The sequence below is a fragment of the Eubalaena glacialis genome, chromosome 4, assembly GCF_028564815.1.
Source record: "Eubalaena glacialis isolate mEubGla1 chromosome 4, mEubGla1.1.hap2.+ XY, whole genome shotgun sequence".
NCBI lineage: Eukaryota > Metazoa > Chordata > Mammalia > Artiodactyla > Balaenidae > Eubalaena > Eubalaena glacialis.
The window spans coordinates 30,952,220-30,975,783 of record NC_083719.1 but is presented as its reverse complement, the minus strand read 5'-3'; the positions used below and the strand labels follow the sequence as shown (position 1 = coordinate 30,975,783).

Here is a 23,564-nt window from a genome sequence, read left to right as displayed (position 1 = left end):
GTCTTTGGCATGGTGAGCTAACTAACAGAAGCAACTCCTATGAAGAGATGAAATGCATCAGGGAATATACCTTGAGCTTTAATCCAAAAGTTCTTCTTAACCAAAGTCTATTCATGGGCTTTCAGGAATCACCAAACTTCCTGAAGTTGCCAGCAAGATTTTGTGTCTGTATATTTTGCTGGAGAAAACGTTCATAGCTTGATTTGGGGAGGTGGCAAACTTCTTCTCTAATGGACTACATAGTAACTATTTTAGGCTTTCTGGCCACATGGTCTTTGAGGCAACTACCCAAATTCTACCGCTGTAAGCACAAAAGCAGTCATAGACAACAGTAAATGAATGGGCATGGCTGTGTTTCAGTAAACTTTTATTTACAAAAAACAGGTTGCAGGCTGGATTTGGACCACAGGCTACAGCCTGCTGACCCCTGTTGTAATCCATCACACTCTTAGTCATTTACTTCTAGGAATCAAGGACTCTGAAGTCCAAATCTTTCTAATTCCTGAGCAATTTTAAAATCCATTTGAAGATATCAAAGAGATCGATTCATTCTTCTTTGATCTACTCAACTCCAATGACCTCTTCTAAGATATTTCAGCAGCCCCAACTATGGCCAGCTCTGTCCACAGATGGTTCCTTTTCTGAAATCAAGAATTTTCTTTTCAACATCCTAAATTTCAACCAATCACTCAGCATAAACCTGAGTGTCCTTTTGCTGTACTTATAATGAACAACTTTTATTATGGAATAACTCCCTCCTCCTCATCATTGTACTCCATTCAAACACCTCGGGCTCATGAATAGACTCAGGGATATCATACAAATATGCCGAATGACTATCTACAAATTTAGATTTGGTGGCCATTAATGCTCCCACAATTCTTCCAGCAATTTTTCTCTCACGCCATCAATAGCTATTCTAAGCCTTCACTGTCCTACATAAGGCCTCATCCCAACATCTCCTAACACAAAACTAGGAAATGACCCTGTGACTACATGGTGATAACTTCAACTGCCTATCTAAGGCTCACCACCTATAAACGTACCTGCACATGAGCCCATCCTTATCCCTCCATTCCCAGTGTAAATAAATTCCCTCCTCCCACTCAAAGCTAATTCCTGCTCTTATGTTTGATCTCTATCACTACCACCTCCTCGGAGACTTTCATAATTACTTAGTATGTTTGGTATTTGCAGAACTGTGTTAGTTTTCTATTGCTGTGTAACAAATTACCACAAACTTAGGGGCTTAAAACAACACCAATTTATTAGCTAACAGTTTTGGGGGTCAGAAGTTCAGTCTCAATCCAGAAGTCTGAATTTTCTGCTCAGGGTCTCATAGACTAAAATCAGGATGTCGGTAGGGCTTCCTTCTGGAGGCTCTGGGGAAGCATTTGTTTCCAAGTTCATTCAGGTTGCTGGCAGAATCCAACTTCCTGTGGGTGCAGGACTAAGATGCCTATTTCATTGCATCTGTCAGCTGGGGGCTGCTCTCAGCATCTAGAGGCTGTGTCCTTGCCACATGGATTCCTTCACCTCCAAAGCCAGCAAATGAAAACCTTTCTCTTGTTGAATCTGAATTAGACAAAGCCATGCCCCAAAATCTTTGCAAAAACAATCTCTTCTTGACATATACACACTATCATATATAAAATAGATAACTAATAAGGACCTACTATATAACACAGGGAACTCTACTCAATACTCTGTAATGGCCTATATGGGAAAAGAATCTAAAAAAGAGTGGATATATGTATAAGTGCAACTGATTCACTTTGCTGTACACCTGAAACTAACACATTGTAAGTCAACTGTACTCCAATAAAAATTTTTAAAAAAAAGAATAGGGGGAAAAAAAATCCCTTCTTTATCCATAGCCCTTGCTGAAACGGCTAAGAAATAACCTCCTTAAGCTTCCTAGAGGTCACCTGGTTTGTTTGAGAAAATCTGTGAGGCACATGCTTCATTTCTTGAAAGAGTCTTTAGCGTGACTGAATATTCTGACCATTTGATCTCTCTGAGGTTTTAGCAAAAGGTTATATAGCCCACCCTGGGCTTTTTCCTCTATGCCACGCTTTCAGAAGCAATTTCTTCATTTTAACATTCTTTGCCATCTGGATAGGTTCAAAATTAACTAAATCATCTAGTACTCGTTCCTTTTTAACAAGACTTCTCTCAGTTTACCTTTTTTCTCTCATATTTTATTATAAGTAGCAAGAAGAAACCAGGCAGTACTTTCAACATTTTGCTTGGAAATCTCCTTGGCTATGGCTATGCATCCAACTTCATCACTCAGGTTCTGCTTGCATCTTCAAAGCCTTGAACAGAGAATCCCCCTTGAGTCAAATCCCTCGAATTTTAAAATCCTTTTTTGCCAGGAAGAGCCCAATCCCTTTTAAGGGCTCATCTGATTAGGCGGGATGCACTGAAGATAATCTTCCTTTCTTAAAGACAATTGTGCCAGACAATATAACCTCATCACAGAAGTGTCTCATCATAGTCATGGTCACATCCACACTCAAGGGGAGGGGCAGGGAATCTTGGGTGCCTTCTTAGAATTCTTCCTACAGGACTGTGTGTGTAGCAATTCTGAAATTACTTTCTATGGACTATACCATTGAAGAAATGAGAAAATATACTGGTGATGCTGGAGGCCAAGTTTCTCACTGGAGAAGTGAAATACAAATATGGAACGGGGAAAGGCTAGGAAGTTGGATTAGAATTGGATATATCAGGGTGAACTCATGATTTTTTAATATATTTTGTTTATTTTTTGGTTGATTGGTTTATCTTCCCAGCCCCAGCTCTGTCTTCTGAAAGAGTCTAGAAGCATTAACACCTCAGCAGCAATGAACATATCCAGTGCCCAGATGCTGATTTGTAAACAGAATTCCCTATTCAAAAGAGCCATGGAATGCTAGAGAAGTCAGAACAGAAAAGTACAAGGTGAGCCAGGAACTTTTGTTGTGCCAGAATGTAAGAAAGTACCCCCCAAATGATGGGGATATGTCAGAAGGATAGAAACCAGTGTTATGGAGTTTCTATTAGATAAAAAGCTCTGGAAATATTCAGAAATTGCAAAGAAACACAATGTACTTTAAATCACTGCATTTTTTAGAGTTTATATCTGCAGTTAAAACCATCAGTTACAAATGCTTAAGGAAATAAAAATATACCTAGAATTCACAGTTTACAATATTTTACTCCTAAGAAACAATATTTACCATTAAAAGGGCATGACTAAAATATTTCATCTCCAAATAATAAGGGCAATTTTCTGCAGTGGCTGGATATCAGAATAACTACATGTACTATTCAAATATAAATACCTTTTTCCCAGAATTCATTATAAAGCTTCTAATCTCCATAATTAAAGTACACTCACAGAGAGATGGCCCACTAAAATGTTCAAGAATTCTGGTGTCCCCTGAGCCTGTCCCCTCCCACTTTAGCCAAGTAATTATGAAATAAATGGCACAGAACTGTTTTAATGTTGAAAAAGAAAAAGGCTGAAGGCAAAGGATGTGTCTAAGAGTTTAAAGTAATAGAGAAAAACACTCTCTGGGACTTCCCTGGCGGTCCAGTGGTTAAGACTCCGCACTTCCACTGCAGGGGGCGCAAGTTTGATCCTTGGTTGGGAACTAAGATCCCACATGCCGCAGGGCGCGGTCAAAAAAAAAGAACAGAAAAAAAAGAAAAACACTCTCTGATTGGAAGTAATGTACTAACATTCTCGTTTAGAATAAATAAGTTTTAGATGACAATATAACTACAGTTTTTAAAGCATGCTTTTGAATGGTTTAAGGGCTGATTCCTGTTTATCCTTGTCCTACTTTCCTAATGACTTAAACCTGAAGAAGTAATGTCCCATTTTCCCAGATAATATAACCAATAAATCCCATGAACCCCAGATCAGTGACCTTCATATTTTAAAGACGCAGCAGAACCTGATTTTCAAATGATAACTTATAGAGAACTCCAACACATAAAACAGACAAAATTGGAACTTCTCTGGCTGAAGGAGGAGGCCTGCTGCCCCTCACTCACACTCTAAGGCCTCTCATTCCACCCCACTACAGGCCCTGAGGCACTGGCATACAATCCCAAGACTGCAGAACATGTAAAATGTGGCTCCAAACAATACCTGATTGTAAAGGTTCTGGTGTGATCAGAAAAAATGTTTTTCAGATGCATAAAGGAAAAAATACAGAAATTGACATCTTAATACTGATTATATTTGGGTAGTAGAATTATGAGTATTTTTTCTTTATTTTCCAAATTTTTAAGAGTCAATAAGAATTACTGTTAGAAACCCAATAAACTATTTTTAAAAGGTATAAATGTAAATACTCTCCCTGTAATGCATTGTGTTGCAGTATGTAACAGAAAAAAAAAAATTCTGTACCACTATAGGTACACATTAAAAAGAAATATACACATACACACAGAGACACAAAGATTAGAGATAAAAATCTAACGATATAACAATTTAATAATATAATTAGAAAGGCCTGTTTATGTTTGAAGTACATAATATTTTATCATAATAGATCAGATATATTTAATAGTTTCCTTTAATGTCCTACTTGTTGAACTTTCCAGTAAAGCCACAAGTTAATAATTACTCTTGGAATCAGAAAAGAAGCTTAGAAGTTAAGAAAAAGTGTCCCATGAAATCTGCTTCTTTCAAATAATAATTCTTGCATTTCTAAAACCCATCACTCAAGCCAAAGACTACAATTAAGTTACAAGTAATGTTTCCTAAACAAACAGTTAATTATATTTGCTTCTGGAAAATGGAGAGAGTAAATATTACCCATGATTTTGAAATCAAAGTAGAGATAATATTAGACAAGATTGGGAGAGTTATAATATTTAGTTACAATATACAGTTGTTTTTTGCATATTGGTAATTAACTTAATACTTTAATTTCCTACATTTCTACATAGATTTGTTTATCCACCCTCGTCCTACTTTCCCAATAATCTTACTATATGTAATATATATATATATTTATATAAATATATATATATATTTCTGAAACTGCAGAAACAACCAGATACAGAACCAACCAGATTTCTTTCTTCTTGAAATTTTCTTGGCTAAAATCTAAATCCACAAAGTCTTAGTCTTTTTATAATGTAAGAAGCCCTGAGCGGCTGAAATCATTAAGAGCTTAGAAACTGGCAAAACTTCTCTTCCTCATATTATTTAAGCAAAATTGTCTATGGTAACCATAAACTAAAAAAGAATAAGTTAAATAAGAGTTTTTAAAGCTTTCATTTCCACAAACCCATTGTTTAAATAAAGTTTTAGATTCCCAAAAGCTTCAAATTAAACAGATAAAAACAGAACTATTTGAGTTTAAGAGAGGGAGACTGATCTGGAGCCCTATCTGCTTTATTTCATTATCACCATCATCCTCAAAACAACATCTTTGGTGGAATCCTTAGGGCAATAATTTTAAGATGAGGGGAGAGAAACTCTAGTGGAATACGTGGGGGAAAAAAAACACTATTCAAGCCACCACTACATATAATTGCATATAGCATTATGTTTAAATTATATTTGAATGCTGTTTGAATCGTCTAACACACACTGGACACTCAATAAACAGTCAATAAACAAAAGGAAAGGCATGAGACCGTGATCCTCATTAGGATTAAGAGGCATTTCACTAGGCTTCAGCAGAGGGCAGTTTGAAACACACTGTATTAATTTATTCCAAAAGCTCAACCAGAGCACCTAAAATAGATTACAGTCAATTCTCATTACTCGCAGCAGTTATGGTCTACAAAGTTCTGCAAACACTGAATTATCAAATACAGGATTAGATTACTGCAAGTCTCCGGTCACATTTTTGTCAACCAATCAATACATAACTTTGTTTTATGTATGTTTGTGTTTAAGGACATTTTTTATTTAACATATATAGTTGAGTCATTAACAATGAACTCATAGCCAACAGCACTATAACTCTTTCCTGAATGAAGCTTATCTAACACATGTATTTTCTCTATAAGGCACATCAAAGACTTTCTTGAACTTAGGTAACACTTGACAGGACTACAGCAATTCAGCCCTGAGGGCCATTTTAAACAGCAAGATCACCAACAAAAAGCACAAAAATAAGAAAAATGTAGCACTAAATAGACCTCCAAAAGGACACTTGAGTACAGCATGAGAACTGAAACAAGAAGGTGGAGCATCGCCTTGCGCTCAAATGCTTTTTCGCCACTCTGTGCCAGACGCATGTCTGGAAATTACCATGAAAGTGCTGTGAGTATTGATTTTCGGGTTACAAAAAAGTTTTAGCAAGTAGGTGAGCTTGCAAATACGGAAACCACAAATAATGAGGATCGAGTGTATTTTCTTAGACAACCAAATCTCATGTAAGATGTTGACTTAGGCACAACCCAAAGGTACTAGAAGAAGGTACTAGATAGGAGGGGAAGAAAGAGTGAAAATCAGAATTCAAATGAAGGCTCAAAATTCTACATCAACCATATGCCCTGACACTTTAACATATCTTTAAATCGTTTTTATTTATGTATAGGAGAGATTTACTTAGAGAAGTATTACAACATATAAAAACTACATAAAGTCTTAATTTCCACTCATGCACTGGTAGACTTGATATAATGCATAATAAAAACCTTTTAAAATCCAGAATGCACAAAGTGCTGCACAGTGTGGTCACTAAATTAAAAATTGCATTATTGTTCCCAATCCATCACCCCTCCCTGTATCCACAACCTCTGACATGTGGTACTGCAGTTCCTCTCACTAGAGACCAGATGTTACTCATGGTCATGTGACTTGCTTTGGTCAGTGGAATGTTCGTGGACATGATATGAGCAATGGTTTGAAATATGCTTTCAGAGTTGGAGTTTCCTTCTTGTATTTCTGCCATCACCATAAGAAAAACATGCCCTCAGGTAGTCTGTTGGTACAAGGAGGAACAGAGTCACACGGAACAAACCTACACTCTATCTGCAGCTTGGAGCCAAGCCCAGGCAAGAGCAGCCAACCCATATATATGTTAGCAATTATAAATAAGCCATGAAGTTCCATAGCATTATTGGGACTATAGTTAATTGATATTTAATATACATTAATTTTAAAATATCATCATACCACTAAAAGCCTTTACATAAAAAGATTGATGAGACCCTCCTTCATTCTTGTCCTAAAGCCTAGTACATAGTAGGTTTGTGGTAGACTGTATTTCAAAAGATGGCTGCATTCATATCTCCCAACCCACATGATACTTTACAATGTGATCTTACCATTCACCCACCAAAGGGTGAAGTCTATCTCCTCTCTCCCCAAATTTGGGCTGGTCCTATGATGCTGTGTAAGACTCAACACCAGACCTTAAGGAATCTGAAGTTCCCATGTTCATCCTTCATGGAACCTAGTCACCAAGCAGCAAGCCAAACCACACTAAGTGTCTACCACACTGTGAGAAAGCCCAAAGTAGACATGTGGAAGGAGAAAGGGGGCAGGGTTGGAGGGAGAGAACGTGTGTGTGTGTGTGTGTGTGTGTGTGTGTATGAGAGAGAGAGAGAGACAGAGAAGGGGCAGGGGAAAGAGGAAGAGAGAAAGAAATGCCACTGGTGAGAGCACCAGCTGTAAACCATCAGAGTGAGGCCATTTTGGACTTTACAACTATCCTAGTGCCCCAGCTGACACTATGAAGCAGAAGAACTTCCTGGTCAATGCACAAAATTTCAAGAAATAATAAATTATTTTTAAAAAGACATTAACTTTTGGGGTAAATTATGGCAGCACCAACAAGTTGTTAGTAAATGTGTACTGAATTAATTAAATTCACTAAAATATTCTGTGTCATACTTACCTTGGTGTTGGCCATATCTACAATATACTGGTCTCCTTTTATACACTCCATTACTTCAAAACCATCTCTGTCAATCACTTTGGCCTGAGAGCTTCCAGATACAACAAGAATCATGTCTCCTGTGTTACTGTACTGTAATGACTTGATCTGATGGCTATGAAAAAAAAAAAAAGACAGTCTGGTAAGACACTGAGCATGTTTATACTTTCACTTATTAAGCACTGTCAGAAAAAAAGTCACACAACTCCACAAATTGTTAATTCTACAAAATCAGGAACATCAACCTCAAATGGGCCCTCAACACCAGTGCCTACCCTGTTAAGCTCTCCTCCCACTCTCCACAGCAATCTATTAAAATCTTCTCTATTCGCCTTAAATCTTCAACCCAAACAACTCCCCCTCTGTAGCTGTTGATTCTTCCTGCTCTTTCCCAGAAGAAACATATAAGAACTGCCTCAAAGTCCTCTGATTACTGTTATAAATGTATCTGCTTCTGAACGCCGCTCTTGCTTCTTCCATTTGATTACAAAGGTGAAAATGAACCTCTTCCTGCCCCAGGCATATCTACTAACTATGTTCTGGATCCCACCCCTCTCCAGTCTCCTCAGTAACTTCTGACTACTCTCCCTCTCTCACCTCCCCTTCACAGCTAAGCTATCTAAACAAGTTTTCATCTCCTTCCTTATTTCTCTAGCACTGTAGTATCCTTTCCACCCTCACCACCCCACTGAAAGTGATCTTGCCATTGTGGCTGTAGTGAATGCTATGGTGTGCCACCCAGATCGATCCTTTCAGGACTGAAGTACTCATTCCCCCAAGCTTCCAGGATTTGGCCTGCTGGTGGCTTACAACTAAACCCTCAGGAATTTCCCTGAGTTGCAGAGAACTCCCTCATCCAAGGTTATGTTACCATCCCAAAGCATCCCACAGTCAATGACTGGTCAATGTGCAGTAAAACGGTCCAGCCCTCTGTTTCAATCAGGAATATCTCAGAAGGGTTATTCCAGCTTCAGATCTCCCTGTGGGAATCAGCTGAGGCTGCTGTTGCAACTACCTGGCAATTCAGTTCCTCCATCTTCCTAATGCTGTTTCCCTGCACCTTCTCTCCTAGGGGTTGATCCCAGAAGCACTCCTCAACAAACCTCCTACATGCAAATCCTGAAGCTTCAAAATGTTTTGGGGGAACCTAACCTGAGAGACTTGGTAGCCAAAGTAGACCTATGAAGTCCACTCCAGTGGTATCAGTCACTGACTGGTTAGCAATGAGGACCCCATCTCTGGTGGTACATAGTCCCTGATAAGCTGCAGCAGCGCAAATGCAACTGCTAAAACTGTTGGTCAAAGGGAAGGCGCTGGCTGGTGCAATACTTCAGGCATTTGAGAGGTACAGGAAAAGAAGTAATTGAAAGGACTATGGAACTGGGTAGCTATTGCTAGGGGCAGTCAGCGCAAAAAAGAAAGACAATGAAAGGCTGAGGATGATTAATCACTAATTAAAGACTACAGACTGAAAGCCAGAGGGCCCATTTAGCAGCATATAAAGACAGGGTTATTGCTCTCTGTCAGGTAAGTGCTATGCAGTCACTGATCCCGTAAAGCAGGTGTTTCTACTTCTATTAGGAAGGAAGACCAAAAGCAGTTGGCATTCATATGTAAATCAACAGCAGCATACATTTACATGCTTGAACCAGGGCTATGTTAATTTTCTAGTCCTTTGTCTTCAAATAGCCCCAAGGGACCTGGATCACCTGGACAATCCAAAGAAATTCATGCTGGTCCATGATCTCCATGACAGCATGTTAACTATATCAGGTGAGCAAAATGTCTAAACTACATTGGTTAGAAACACTCTCTCCAGGAGATGAGAGATAAAACCTAGAAAAGATCAGGAGACTGAGAAAAGGAGATGTGGGGAAGATCCACATAGACAGACATATGAAAGTGGACACCAAAAATGAAGCTCTTTGTATCACATGTTAACCCCAGAGAGCATCAACCTTAAAAGAGGCAATGAATAACCATGCAGACAAAGTTAGTTGGCCAGTTCAGTTGACATTAGCTAGCTTTTGTCATCGTCCACTCCACTCTTAATGCAATAGGCTCATAAATGAAACAGTGGTGCTAGCAGGGATGAAAGTTATGCATGGGAATGACAACAACTCTCCAAAGTTGACCTAACTATTGCTGAAGGTCCAACCCGCCAGTAACAGAGGCCTATGGTAAGACCCCCTCCCAAAATCAATACTAAGCTAATGAATATGTAAAATATATAATATGAAAGACTGTGATAAGTGTACAGGGAAAAACAGAATGGAGAAGGCAGATAGTAGGTACCAAGGGGGCAGGAATAAATATTTTAAGTGAAGTGGTCAGGAAGTAAGTGACTGAATAGTTTATCAGGTAACTGAGGTAGTAGGTTATGGAGATATTTTCAGGAAGAGTATTCCATGAAGAGGGAACAGTTACTAGAAAGGACCTGCAGCAAGAGAATACTTGGTATGTTCCCAATGTGGCTGTAGAATGAGCAAAAAGAACAGGAGTTGGAGATAAGGTCAGAATGCAGCCAGTGGGGTGGTGCAGATCATGGAGGGCCAGGTAAGGCACCAAAAGGACCTTGGTTTTACTCTCTCTAGAAGAAATGAGAGGAAACCCACTAGAGCATTTTGAGCTGAGAAATGACACAATCTGACCTATTCTGTACAGAACCACTTTTTTGGCCTGGACTATTTTATAGTCTGAAGTCTATGGAGCCCTTCTTAGCATGTTTTTAAACACATTAAAAAAAACACACTAGACACACCATGGAAAACATTCATAAAGAAATAACTATAAATATATATATATTTTTTAATTTGTGACATAATATGGAGTTTCTACACTAATGTATCAAGTAACTAGGCCTAGAGGCAGGTCTGATAACTTCTGTAATTTCAAAGCAGTGATGATCATAAACAATATATCTTTCAATATACCTGTAACAATGGTAATGTGATATGAAAGCATCTGAAATTTGCAGGTACACCTGTGACTTTGTTGCCTACTTTCATAATTAAAGGAAATGCTAAATTTCAGTTAGAGGTTAGTGAAAGGAAAGAAATTTTTATCTAGGTTCACAGAAATTGGGAGAACCAGATATTGAACTCATGAGCCATAGAATTTTGTATAACTATAATTAAGAAATTAAGTGACAAAGTAGAGATCTTATATGTAGAACTGAAAATCATAAAAAAGAAATATGAAGAAATTCTAGAATGAAAAATACATAACTGAAATTTAGAACTAATAGATGGGTTTAATAGCAGAGAATTAACAGTTAAAAGATCATTTTTAGATTGAAGCATGGTGAGAAAAAATGGAAAATGCAGAAAAAAACATAAGATACACATAAGATACGGTAAAAAGGTCTCATACGGGAATTGCAGAATGGAAGGAGTGAGAAGCAAAATGTGAAGAGGTGACTGTCAAAATTGGAAAAATGATAAAAGACACTAAACCAGAGATTCAGTAAGTATTATAAACACCAGTGGGATAGTAGAAAACCACACCCAGGCATATCATAGTAAAACTGCTGAAAAATTAAAGACAAAAGTAAAACGTTTAAAACAGCCAGAGTGGGGAAAAAAAATTCCTTCAAAAGGGTAAAAATAAAACTAACAGAAGACTTTTGCAAAGAAGCAACAAAAGCCAGAGGACAATGCAATGATATCTTCAAAGTTCTGAATGAAAATAACTGCCTATATGGAATTATAGGATCACTAAAAATAAAGACAAAATAATTTCCCGAAAAATAGAAGCCAAAAGAGTTTGTCAACAGCTGACTATACTAACGGAAAGAGCCCTCAGGCAGAAAGAAAATGATCCCAGATAAAAGCATACAGACACAGTATGGTATGAAAAATAACAAAAAGGGAGGATATATAAGTAAATCTCAATGACTACTGACTTCATAAAACAACAATAATATATCTGATGGGATTTAAAATGTATACACACACACATACCCATATATAATATTGAAATACATGAAAAGAACTGCAAAAGTGTAGGAGAGGATAAATGTAGTTACATATAGTAAATGTTCTAAAGTCTTTGTATTGACTGGGAAGGGGTAAAAGTACTAATTTTTAATAAAATTTCAGTCTATTATTAGAATATATGATGTAATCTTTAGGGTAACCACTAAAGGAACAGTAAAAGACACTAACAAGCCAACTGAGAGGAGAATATATAGTATTAAAAAATTAATGCAGGGACTTCCCTGGTGGTGCAGTGGTTGGGAGTCCACCTGCCAATGCAGGGGACACGGATTCGAGCCCTGGTCCAGGAAGATCCCACATGCCACGGAGCAACTAAGCCTGTGCGCCACAACTACTGAGCCTGTGCTCTACAGCCTGCGAGCCACAACTACTGAAGCCCACGTGCCACAACTACTGAGCCCACATGCCACAACTACTGAAGCTTGCACGCCTAGAGCCCGTGCTCTGCAACAAGAGAAGCCACCGCAATAAGAAGCCCACTCAAGGCAATTAAAGAAAGCCCCCGCGCAGCAACAAAGGTCCAACACAGCCATAAATTAATTAATTAATTAATTAATTAAAAACTTAATGCAAAGGAAAGGACAGTAAATGGGAAATCAAACAGGCTGGACAAATAGAAAACAATGAATGAGATGGATGACTTAGGCTCAAACTTATCAGCAATAACATTAAATATAATTAAGTATTACAATTAAAAGGCAAAGTTTGTAAGAATGATTAAAAAATAAGCTTTCACTTAAAAGAGACACATCATACAGAGAGGAAAGTGTGAAAGCAAAAGGATGTAAAAACATAATTCACAAATACCGACTAAAAGAAAGCTGGTATATCTTACTAATATCAGGCAGAGTAGACTTTAAAGCAAAGAACATTAGTGAAGGTAAAAAGGACATTTCATAATGCCATTTGCAGCAACATGGATGGACCTAGAGATTATCATACTAAGTGAAGTAAGTCAAAGACAAATCCCATGTGATATCACTTACATGTGGAATCTAAAATACAACACAAATCAACGTATCTATGAAACAAAAACAGACTCACAGACATAGAGAACAGACTTGTGGTTGCCAAGGGGGAAGTGGAGTAGGGGAGGGAAGGAATGGGAGTTTGAGATTAGCAAAGGCAAACTACCATATACAGAATGGATAAACAAAAGTTTCTTATCAGGTTTTGGTATCAAGGTATTTCTGTTCTCATGAAAAAAACTGGAAATCATTCCTACTTTTTCTGTTCTCTGGAGATCTTTGGATATAATTTACTATTTTTTCTAGCTTTTTGAAATGGATGTTTAGATCATTAAAATTTTTTTTGGTAATATATGCATTTAAGTGTGTAAATTTTCTTCTAAATATGGCTTCGGCTGCATGTCACAAGTTCTAATCCATTGTCTTTTCATTATCACCCAATTAAAAATACTTTCTAATTTCTCTTGTGTTTTCTTCTTTGACCTAGGGATTATTTACTTAATTATTGCTTAATTTTCAAACATTTGGTGGTTTTCAAATTATTTTTTAGAATTGCTTTCTCACGTAATTCCACTAGGATTAGAGAACATTTAGACTTTGGGCATTTATTGAGACTTGATTTACAGACCAGTATATGTCAATTTTAAAAGCATTATTTATATGCCTGAATGTATTTTGGAACAACATATGTAAATTAGTCATTTATTAATTATGTTGTTCAAATCTTCTATTTCCTTACTGATTTTTTTTTTTTTTTTTTTTGCAATATCAGTTACTGGGAAAGTCACACTCCCAGTATGACTGTGGATTTGCCTGTTTCTTCCTTTAGTTTTGTTGGTTTTTGCTTTATATATTTGGAGGTATATCATTAGGTGCAAGTACATTTAAAACATCTTCTTGGTGGACTGCACCTTTTATCATTATAAAATGTCCTTTTTTTTAAGATTTTATTGAAGTATAGTTGATTTACAATGTTGTGTTAATTTCTTCTGTACAGCAAAGTGACTCAGCTACACATACATATATTCTTTTTCATATTCTTTTCCATTATGGTTTGTCACAGGATATTGAATATAGTTCCCTGTGCTATACAATAGCCAATATCTCTTATGAACACAGATACAAAAAAAAGTTCTAAACAAAATACTAGCAAATTGAATCCAGCAATATGTAAATACATCACAGTCAAGTAAGAGTTATTTAAGGCAGGCAATATGGGTTTAACATCCAGTCAATTCATGTGATTTTCTATAATTACAGAATATAGTAGGAAAAATAATTCAAGTATTTCATAAACCTTATTAAAAGACATTAGTAAGAATATGAATGGGCCAAGTCAAAGACTGGGAGAAAATATTCATAACATGTATCTGACAAAGGATTCCTATCTAATATATGTAAAGAACTCTTAAAGTACAATAATTAAAAAAAAAAAAAAATGACCAACAACCCACTAAAAAGCGTGCAAAAGGAATAGACACTTCACAAAATAAATGCAAATGTCCTATGTAAACATTAAAAAATATGGCCAATTACCAGACAGTGTAGGGGACCACAGTTAGGAGGAACAAGCCCATGAGACTACTTTATAGGCTGGAGGCCAGTCTATAGGCAAGATGCTTTGGGGATACATCCTGAACCCACCACAGCTATGGCCACATGTCAGACAGTCACATGTTATTTAAGGAAATCCTCAGAAGTACAAATTAAAAAGGTATATAAATGTTTCTAAGCATGGAGCTGTTTGTTATTTCCCCATAGCACTTAACACCATCTGTTATTATATATGTTTTGTTTATAGTTGGCCTTCCCACACTAGAACAAAAGCTCCATGAGGACAGGACTATATTTATGTAGTGTTCTATGCCCAAAACCTAAAACAATACCTGGCACACGGGAAGTGTTCTATAAATGCTTGTCAAATGGATATAAATTTTAGAATAATTCCAACTATATCTGTTTGTGATATGTATAAACATTAAAAAGTAGGTTATAAAACAATATGTACAGAATGGTACTAGTTTTGTAAAATAAAAACATTTACATATATGAGTAAAAAAGACTAGAAGGATAAATACCACAATGTTAACAGTAGTTACCTCCACGACATAGGGTTTGAAAAATATACAGATATAAGTGTTAGGGCAAAATAAATTATATATTATTTTAACCAATAAGAGTAAATTATAAAATTCTCAAAGAGCCTGGAAAATTATCACTGGGATGGTGAAATGAAAAAATCTACCCTCTGTGAGGAAGAAAGCTATCACATCAACAATTTCAATATAGTCGCATCTGTCAGTATCCAAGGGTGATCGGTTCCACGACTACCAACCCACATACCAAAATCTGCAGATGGTCAAGTCACCTACATAAAATGGCATAGTACAGTCAGCCTTCTGTACCCGCAGGTTCCACATCCATGGATTCCATCCGCGGTTGGCTGAATCCACAGATTAGAAACCCACAGATACAGAGAGATGACTATATGTGAGTCTGTCACCATCTCACATCCTATAAGACCAGGACTGTTCAAGAGAACTTTCTGTAATGATGGAAATATTCTATATCTATGCTGTCCATTATGGTAGCCACTAGCCACAAGTGTCTATCAAGCACTTGAAATATCACTAGTGCAACTAAGGAACTTAATTTTTAATTTTATTTAATTTAAATTTAAATAGCCACATGTGGCTAGTGGCTAATGAACTGAACAGTGCAGCTATTTACAATACGAAATAAATATAAAACAGTATCAAGTTTGGAACAACAGAAGATTCACACTGCCTCATAAAATGGATGAAAAATGAAATACTAAGCTATGTAAAATGTTCTTTAAAAACAAAACGAAAGAAAACCTAATGAAATCTATAAAAGTCCACTTGGACAATAATACCTACCAATACTAAAAAAGCCTCTGTGCAGCTCCCTAAATGTGACTTTCAGTCACAAATTTAGAAATGACTACTGAAGTAAACTCCTCAGGTAAAAATTTTATTACCATGCTAAAAAATAGTCTCTAACATTTTTCACACATGGCAAAGTATCTCACATCAGAGCAATCTTAAAGGTATGCTATCACAGGTGTCATTCGCTTAAAAAAGAAATCCCTAAACAAATATGAATGGAAAGCAAATAATTAAACACCCTAAATAGATATTAATACACAAACTCAAAGAATTCTGTAATATATATACATATACACACACAGACACACAATGGAATATTACTCAGCCATAAAAAAAGAATAAAATTTTGCCATTTGCAACAACATGAATGCACCAAGAGGGTATTATGCTTAGTGAAATAAGTCAGACAGAGAAAGACAAATACTATATGTTATCACTTGCATGTGGAATCTAAAAATAAAACAAACAAACATAACAAAACAGAAACAGACTAACAGATATAAAGAACAAACTAATGGTTACCAGTGGGAGGAGGGATGGGGAATGGGGCAAGATGGGGGTAGGGGATTAAGAGGGACAAACTACTATGTATAAAATAAATAAGATACAAGGATATATTGTACAGCATAGGAAAAATAGCCAATATTTTATAATAACTTTAAATGGTGTATAATCTATAAAAATATTGAATCACTATGTTATACAACTGAAACTAATATTGTAAATCAACTATATTTTAATTAAAAAAAACTCTGGTAGAGAACCAACTTAATAATCAAAGCCCAAAACATAAAATTTCTCTATCAAAAATAAAAATGATCATCTTTTTTTTAAAGCTGTCTTCAGCTATAGCGTCCTTTGTGAATGTAATTCTGCTGTCAAAAAATTAATTAAAGGGACTTCCCTGGTGGTCCAGCGGGTAGGACTCCACACTCCCAATGCAGGGGGCCCGGGTTCGATCCCTGGTCAAGGAACTAGATGCTGCATGCATGCCGCAACTAAGAAGTCTGCATGCTGCAACTAAAAGATCCCGCATGCCGCAATGAAGATCTCACATGCTGCAATGAAGACCCGGCGCAGCCTAAATAAATAAAAATCTTTTTACAAAATTAATTAAATTCCTTAATTTACCCTAACAGGCCAAACTCAAAATAAAATTAACTTCAACAATAAAACAATTTTAACAAAATGTTAGGCCATTTAGTCCAATTTACCTTCTAAGTCTATAATTTTAAGGCTGAGAAATAAATTGGTATTTCATAAAAAAACTAACAACTCATGATAATTTTGTCTTCCAAAAATAGAATATATACAAAAAGCTAAAATTTATGTATGTCTAACTAGGCCTCAGTAGAGTTATTCTTCCTGGTTGGTTATCAGATCCAAATCGGATACTTACCAATGAAACTGCCTTTATGCAGAGCCACCACTAACTAGAAACTGCTGCTCAAAATTTATAGTGACTGTTTCTCCTAAAATGCTGAAATTCTAGCTGATAGTTTTTGAAATATTTATTCTGGAAAAGGCCATTCTTAATGTACGAATTCAGAGTACTGCTTCCAATGGCAAAGATAATTCAAACAAAGATCTGAGTGAGCTCTGAGGTTACAATGTGTGAAAATGTGAGGAATTTCACCACAATGCCCAAGATCAAAGTGTCAAGATAGATGAGAAACTGAAGCTCCCAAACTAGATGCTCATGAAAAAGGAACCTACGGAAGCAAAGGTGGGGCTACTGCCCAGGATCCTTCCTTCCTAAAAAAGAAAAGTCTCTCTGGACCCATGACATCCTTTCTGAAACACTGGAAAGGAATGAGGTCCTGGGCAAGATTCTGACCAGGGTCCCAAATTTAAATTAAGTCCATAGGAGGCATCAATAATAATAAAATATAAAATTATTTGTTTGATCAAATGTGTCAGTTGTCCATCTACTGCCTCTCATTTCCAAATTCACCCTTCACTGCCTGCTCTGCAAAAATAGATTTGGGTCCTTTAAATATTTTCCCTGGGCCACGTGGCATGATGTTAAGTCTGGCATGATGTTAAGTTAGAGAGTGCTGAAGGGACACTGCAGGAGAAAGGGGTATTCCTCCCTGGGTCTTGTGTGCTCCTCTTGGTAGGTTCCTGCACCACACATGGCTTCTCCAGTGTCCAGCTCCTACAGTTTGTGCGGCTTCTCCACTACCAGGCTCCTGAAGTGTGCACAGCAATCAGTAGCCAGCAGCACCCAGTAGATTCCCCAGCACCTCCCTCAGACAGTTTTGTACCAGAGTGAACTGGTGAAAAAAGTTTCTGGCAAGTTCTCCTGTCACAGCGCCACAGAAGCTTCTTTATCATTTAGTGAGCCACAGTCTTGCCCTCGCAAATAAGGTCTGGATCCCAATCCTGGAAGCCTCTTCCTTAAATATTCTATCTATATGCTAGGAGTAAGGCTACTCTTCTTATCTGCTATTCCTATATTCTTTAGAGTTCACTTTATTTTTTAGGAGCAATCCCTCATTACGCCAATCCCCTATTACAGTTAGTAACTCTTTATAATAAGCTTTCCCTATTCAAATTACTGTGTGATTTCTCTCTCCTCATCAGCCTCTGATATACCATATCTCAAGCGATTAATTAGGAACTGAGAAAATTATAGGCCGTTTAGTGCAATTTTTTAACTATACAGATCAAACAGATCAGATCTTTGATAATTAGTCAGTTCAGACTGCTAGACCAAAGTCTGTAAAGTAAGAAGAGAATGCACCAATTAGTTCACAGGGTGTATCTTTGCTAACAGTACTCCCATTTTGGGGAAGTCTTAATTTTCTTCAATAACCATGGAAGATCAAATACTTTAAGCAATAAGTTTTTTATTTTTCGGGCGAACCATTTTCATTTCCAAAGGGAAATGAAAATCTTACAAAACACAGCAAAATTTAAGAAGACTGGGTAGTAGCAACAGTTCAATGGCTCCATTTCTCTGGCTCTTTGCTCTACCAAATTGCTCTATTTACATTTGGAGGGAAATACAAAATCTCAGCAATCCCACACTAATATTCACCTTGCTTTTTAGCTTTACAGGAAAGCCTAACGTTTACCCTCTGTCTCATTTCACGTGCTCTCTTTGCCAACATTAAAATGAAATGTTCAGCATCAAGCTCACCATTCCTGTCCCACTTTGCTCTTAATTCTGCTAGCAACAGAGTTAAAAGTACAGGATTAAGAGTCATTAGACACAGTACTAAGGAGAATTAAAGGGCTTGTTCAAGGGGTATAACATCTGCTCCTCAAATTCCTGCCTAAACAACTAAGATTCCGATCAAAGAGAAGAGAGCGAAAGCCAATCTGACAGTAAACTGGAGTCATGAGGAAGTGAATGTTCTCTTAGGGAGTAACTCTGACACCAGAGGAAGGCTTAGTGACATTGCACAATTCTTTCTGTGAAGTTATTCATGGGGCAAGTGGGAGTATATGTGTGTAAGTGGAGGTGAGTGGGAAGGTGAAGATTGAGGATCCTTTTAAGTAGTTTTTGCTCTGCTAGCAAAACAAGCTGGGACATGCAAGACAGATAAACACAGCTGTTTGGGGCTGTCACTTGGGGCTCAGGAGCCAAGGTGTCCTGATACAGTGAAAAGCGCACCGGAATGTGAGTCAGGAGGCCAGGGATCCAAGCCTTCACTCTGCTGCTAACTAGCTATGTGACGACGAGCAAGCCCTTTGGCTTCACTAGACTCAGTCTCCCCATTTTTTTCCAAATTAGTAGATGGAACTAGATGGTAGCACTATGCAGAGATGCTCCTGAGACAGAGTTCATGTACCAGCTTTATACCTTTGCTGAGTCCTGGTTTCCTCCACTAAAAAACCCAGAGAAATAATACTTAGAGGATTAGGGTGAAGATTAAAAACAATACATATCTATGCGCAGCTAGCACAGTATGTGAAATAAGTAGTTGCTATTATTACTACTTCTTTATGTCCAAGGGCTGTTTAAGATTATTTGAGGAGTATAAAATCTTGATAGCTAACTGTAATGAATACATTTGAATTGAATACATTGAATATTTCAAATTCATTACAATTTAAGTTAGTATAAGTTTAGCATGTGTTTTAATTGTTACTAACCAAAATGCTCAAGAGAAATATTCTTACACCTTTTCTGATTTTCTATACCCACTCACATACTAAAGGTTTGGAAGCTAGTAATAACTTTACAAAATAATGTATCTGTCAAACAGAACTAAAGCCACAGAAAATTTCTATCCAGGACTAAATATTTTACTAAAGCCAAATAACACTTCCCTTCCATTAAAATGTATATTTTTGTTTATTAATGTGATAAAATTACTCTATCACTCAAGTGCAGATTATCAGCTTCATGGCTTTATATGATCTCACAGACAAGTTCCATGCTAAAAGACAATGAACCTAAATATCTAAACAGTACATTTTCATATCTTCCGAGGATTAGAGAAATATGATCAAGAACAGCCAACCAATAAGGATGATTAGCAAAAACTAAGTCCTTGTTCTGATTATTCCCAATAGCTTCCTTTACGATAATGTTGAGTTAGGAATAATTCAAGTCTTAATTCTAACAGCAGAACAACAGGAGCTCAGCATTTAACAATGAATAAAAGGTGTTGAGGGAGCAAATAAGGGGAGAGCCCTAGTTTGGAGAGCCTCTCTAGAAAAGCAATATTTCGGTGGTAACCTAAGCATAAAAATAAGCTAACCATGTTTGTGAGGCGGGAGCAGGTAGCAAGGGACAGGGAAGAGCATTCTAAGCAGGAGAAAAGTACTGTATAAAATCCCTCAGCCGTTTTGCTAGAGCATACTAAGAAAAGAGAAGAAACGGGCAGGGGCCAGATCACATAGGACTTTACAAATCATAGCAAAGCATTTGAGTTTTAGTCAAAATGCATCAGGAAGGTATTAAGCGGATTTAGCATGAAAAGTGGGGGAAAACAGACTGCTTCAGTACTGTGAGATTTAAGCAAGGAAGATGCTTGAGTTGAATTCTGAAGGAGGGATCTGGAAGAAACTGGAGAGGCAGGGAGAATACTTGTACGGAGTACAGGTAAGGATGGAGAGAAGGACCAAGTACTGGGGAAGGAAGGAAGTGGGGACAATGAACTAACTGCAATGAAACCTTCATGTTGTGAAGTCAGACAGAAAGATGATAACAACTATAAAGTCCTTTGAAGTTTAGGAGAAGAATATAAACATAAGACTTTAGAAATTAAGGACTTGTGAAAGATCACCCAAGAATGTTAAAATGTATTCAGTCAGTGTAGGGGAGATCCTGAAGACAGTGTAAAAAGAATGTAAAGACAGGGTCCTTAAGAACTTAAAAACAGGAAATGTAATAGAAGACTTCTACAAAAAATGCGAGTTACACATTACATTTCCCTAGTCCAAATATCAAAAGAAATAACCTGGAAAAACATAACAATAGGGAGAAGTATCAGAATTAGAAACTGAAAGAACTGAAAGGTAAAAACTACCCAGAAATTTCTATAAGAAAAAAACTAGAGTGACTAGAAAAATACCTCCCAAAAAAGGGTACAACAGCCTCATGTGAAAATATCCCACAAACCAAGAATTCCTAGGGCAGCACATTCTCAAAGTAGAAAGCCTGCCCTTATGAAAACAGTTATCACATTAGGCAGCTGGCAGCTAAAAAGGATGTTTAAGAGATGACACAGGGGTCAACAAAACAAAGATGCACCAACTAGTCAGAACCCTAACAAAATAGCTTCCCGGAAAACAGAATATGCATCACATAAAGAGGAAACTCCCTTGCAAGGATTACTCCCAGAAGCAGGCCCCTTGAAACTCCCTCAGACCATAGGCTCCTTCCACTAGCTACAAGCTATTATCTTTAAGGAAGTGAGGAGATACAAGAAGAATCTATTCACAGCCTTTGTCACCAGGCAAGGAGAGTAAAATAACAAGGAAGAGATTCTAGACTAGGGGTCAGCAAACTTTCCCTTTGTAAAGGGCCAGATAGGAAATATGTTAAGGTTTGCAGGCCATATATAATCTTTGTCACATATTCTTCTTTGCTGTATTTTGTTTTACAATCCTTTAACATTGTAAAATTTTTAGTTCAAATGCCATAAAAAAAAAACAGGCCAAGATCAACTATACTCCAATATAAAATAAAAATTAAATTAAATTTAAAAATTTAAAAAACAGGCCAGGGACTAGATTTGGCCCTCTGGTCATAGTTTGCTAATCTCTGTTGTAGAACATAAAAAGATGAGGAACACAGCTGTGAAATTTTTTTTTTTTTTTAAGGAAAAAGAAGACATATTCAGATTGTCCTTGTTTCAGTGCTAAAAATAAAATTCAAGAAAGCATATCTGTTGCTATTGTATACAATGCTGCAATAAATAAACTTTGTTCCTTGGTCATTTCCACGTGTGGATATATGTGTCAGAGAAGTTTCTTAAAGTGGGTTACTGGTCAGAGTATCCATCTGTGTTTATAATTTGTAAGATAATTCCAAATTGCCCTCCACAGAGTGGTACCAATTTACACTCCCACCAACAATGCCTGAAAGTGCTTATTTCTCCAAATCTTATCACAGTTCACATTTTCCATCTTGATGGATATTATCAAATTATTCTTTAGAAAAAGAGCTTAGAAATTGATATCCCACCTTTGCCTTCTCCCCACATTTGCCTTCTTCCCACATAGGATAGTAGAGATCTTTTTCATCTTTGCCAGTCTTACAGGGGACAGGTAGTACATCATTGGCATTTTAATTTTTTTCTTCAATTGTTAGTGAAGTTGAGTATAATTTTTCATGTTTATTGGCCAGTTACATTTCTTCTGCTGTCATCTGTCAATTCATTTTCTTTGACAGTTTTAATTTTCAAATAACCCCCTTTACTGATTTGTAGAAACTCATATATTATGTATGGCTAGCAGTCCATTGCTTTCAGTATGTATTTCAACTTTTTATGAGCTTATAATTTGTCTTTTAATTTTGCCTATGTTATCTTTTGTTTTCTAAAGTATAAGATAGCTTTTTAATTATAAAAGTAATTCATGCTGTTTTGCCATATCATAGAAAGTGGAAGTTCTTCATTACCCCTACATAATTTATGTCCATTCCCAAAATGTAACCTCTTAAACTCTCCCTAGTAATTGAAAGACAGAAATATGTAAGTTATATATTACAAAAATAAGATCTTTTTGAAAACTATTTTTCATTTAATAAACATTTGTGGAAATCTTTCTATTTAAAAAAGTTTCAAGAAAATATGGCTTATACTAACGTAAGCAGAAAATAAGCAAGGATAGAGAACAATATTTAAAAGCACGTTAAATATGCTCTTCAAAAGACACTATCATGTAAATGAAAAGCAAGACACAGACTAAGAGGAAATATTTGTGATAAACATATCTTATAAAGAACTTTATCAACCAACCCAAGCAACCCAATTTTAAAAATTGATTAGGACACTTCACCAAAGAAGACAGATGTAACACAAATAAGAACATAAAAGGATGCTCAACATTACTATTCATCAGGAAAATTTAAATTAAAACCCAAGTATATATCACTACACATGGAAAAGAATGGCTAAATTTAAAAATATTGAAAATAGCAAGTATTTGGTAAGCATGAAGTAACTAAAACCCTTACATATTGCTCCTAAGAAAGCAAAATGGTACAGCACCTTGGAAAAGTTTGGAAACTTCTTATAAAGTTAACACACATACCACACAGCCCAGCAATTCTCTCTTAGGTATTTACCCAAGGAAATCAAAACATCTATCTACAAAAAGACCTAT

The 23,564-nt window shown here is 36.6% G+C and overlaps 1 protein-coding gene across 2 annotated transcripts in view; it reads right to left on the bottom strand.

Annotated features, from left to right (window-relative positions):
• Positions 1–23,564, bottom strand: part of WDR70 (WD repeat domain 70) — a 316,512-nt gene that overhangs the window by 203,944 nt on the left and 89,004 nt on the right. For both annotated transcript variants that reach the window (XM_061187724.1, XM_061187725.1), the window contains exon 8: positions 7,863–8,016. In XM_061187724.1, coding sequence (XP_061043707.1) covers positions 7,863–8,016 — 154 coding nt within the window. The remainder of the gene's footprint in view (positions 1–7,862; positions 8,017–23,564) is intronic.